The sequence below is a fragment of the Pygoscelis adeliae genome, unplaced genomic scaffold, assembly GCF_000699105.1.
Source record: "Pygoscelis adeliae isolate BGI_AS28 unplaced genomic scaffold, ASM69910v1 Scaffold348, whole genome shotgun sequence".
NCBI classification, from domain to species: Eukaryota; Metazoa; Chordata; class Aves; order Sphenisciformes; family Spheniscidae; genus Pygoscelis; species Pygoscelis adeliae.
This window is the reverse complement of record NW_008825307.1, coordinates 405402-407459: the sequence shown is the minus strand read 5'-3', so window position 1 is coordinate 407459 and position 2058 is coordinate 405402. Positions and strand designations below refer to the sequence as shown.

Genomic DNA, 2058 nt, shown 5'->3' with positions numbered 1-2058 from the left:
CCCACACGCGGCGCGGGGGGCCGCCCTGCGGGGAGAGGACAGCCGGCTAGATGCTGCCTGGCAGCCCCTCCTCACCCAGCCACGCTCCGGGGAGGGGAGGGTGACTACCAGCAAGGGCTGACAGCACTCCCAGGGGGAGTCTGTTCTGCCCAACGCTTTCAAAATCCACCTCCACCCCAGCCCTGAGCTTTAACGGCTGGGTTTACCCTGGAAAAGGCCCGACATACTCATAACATTGGTGATGAAGGCTGGGGAGAAGACTTGGTGCAGGACAGTCTGGGGGAAATGGCTAAGCTGAAACATGGACATGAGGATGTTGACGGTCGCCAGGGGTGAACTGCCAGCTTTCTGCTCCAGGATGGCCTCCAGCTTGGGGAAGAGCTCGCTGTGGTTGGATGGGCGGTAATTCATGCGGCTGAAGGGAAACACCAGCTTCTGGATCACCTGCAGGCAGGAGGAGAGAGAGATGGGCTGGGCCAGGCAGCGGGATGAAGGACAGGTCAGGCCCAGGCCTGCTCAGAGCCGGGCAGAAACAGGCTCTCACAACCCATACGGATCAGGGCACATCCCGGTCGGTCCCCAGTGAGATGCCCCAGCCTGATGGCAGAGAAGGGACGTGGTTTCCCCCAGCACCGGGGCAGCCTCAGAGCCAGCCCCAGGCATCCCCCGCAGACGGGGGCAAACACTCACCTTGCTGTCGAGCTGCTCCCCACGCTTCAGGAGGAAGTTTGCGATGGTATCAAGCAGCCGTGGCTCACGCAGCCGGTGCCGGGCCACATACTTGGCAATGAGGGCCATGGTGTAGGGGGGAAGGTTCTCTGCCTTCCTGGGGAGCCACTCTGCACAGAGCAAACCATAGCAGGGTATCCGTCAGAGGGGCCTGGCTCTGTCCAAACTGCAGCTCTCCAGAAGCCACTACAGCCTGGGCAGGAAAGGCAGTGCAGGCAGGTGGCAGATAACAAGACCTGAGCAGCAGAGCCATCTCTCCTGAAACCCAGAAGGCTTCCAAAAACCATCAAGTTATGGGGCTTGTGAGAGGCTCGGGCAGATTCCCATCATGTGCACCCAGAAGGCACAGCTGGAACACAGCTGGAACGTGCACAGAATGGAGGCCCTTCTGTAGAAACCCCACCAAAACCAACCTGCTCCCAGTCTTGAGGTAAGGTAGGCTCACAGCCCCTGAAAGGGCTAGGCTGGGAAGTCAGTGACAGAGTGGCCATAATGCAGAGCACCTCCTGCTCCAGCCTCACTGCTGCAGGCCCTGGTGCTCAACAAGGCCCCAGCTGGTGCTGTCACAAACCCAGATGTCCTCTGGGGCCAAGAAAGGAGGCTCCAAGGCTGCCAAGTGCACGGACAGAGCCCAGCGCACCCCACACCGGGGAAGAGGCTCACACAGTGGGCAAGGCTGGGACCCTGCCTGGGCAGACCCTGCCCTCACCTGCCATACTGCGGATGAATCGCTCTTGGCGGTTCTCGTAGAAGAGCTGAGAGCTGAAGATGGCCTCCAGGGCCTTGTTGTTCGCCTCCTGGGCGCACAGAGCCAGCATCTCGTCCAAGAGGGCCAGCTCGTGCTCCCGCATGGCACTCACTTGCCCCAGTGTGTGCCTGACAAGGCGCAGGATCTTGCGGTTGTTGATCAGCTGCTGGTCGGAGGCCGGGTGTCCCTGCAGTGCCTGCGCCCGCAGCCGGTAGTAGGAGAGGAGCAGGAAGAGGGTCTGGGGGTGGCGCTCCTTCTCCAGATGCCGCTCCAAGCTGCTGAGGCAAGACTCGACCAGGGGGTGGGGGCTGGACGGGTGGAGCCTCATCACGCTGCTGAAGACCATGGAGACGTCCTTCTGGTTGAAGCGGCCCAGGCGGCTCCGGGATTCGTCCTCCAGCACACGCACCAGCGGCGATTCCCCAGGCAGACCTGCGACAGGGAAGGGATTAGGGACGCCCGGGCCCCACCTCTCGTCTTCACTAGGCACAACCATCCTCATAAGCTCAGGCATGAGACTACAGCCAGAGAAGGACAGGTTTGCCGTGTCAGTGATCAAACCAGAGATGAGAAAGGGAAAG

The 2058-nt window shown here is 61.4% G+C and overlaps 1 protein-coding gene across 1 annotated transcript in view; it reads right to left on the bottom strand.

Annotated features, from left to right (window-relative positions):
• The window catches only part of FASTK (Fas-activated serine/threonine kinase), a 13803-nt gene that overhangs the window by 9354 nt on the left and 2391 nt on the right, over positions 1-2058 (bottom strand). Inside the window, exons 2-4 of the mRNA XM_009330230.1 lie at positions 1439-1995; positions 691-839; positions 224-444 (exon numbers count right to left, since the gene is read on the bottom strand). Of these exons, the coding sequence (XP_009328505.1) occupies positions 224-444; positions 691-839; positions 1439-1995 (927 nt within the window). The remainder of the gene's footprint in view (positions 1-223; positions 445-690; positions 840-1438; positions 1996-2058) is intronic.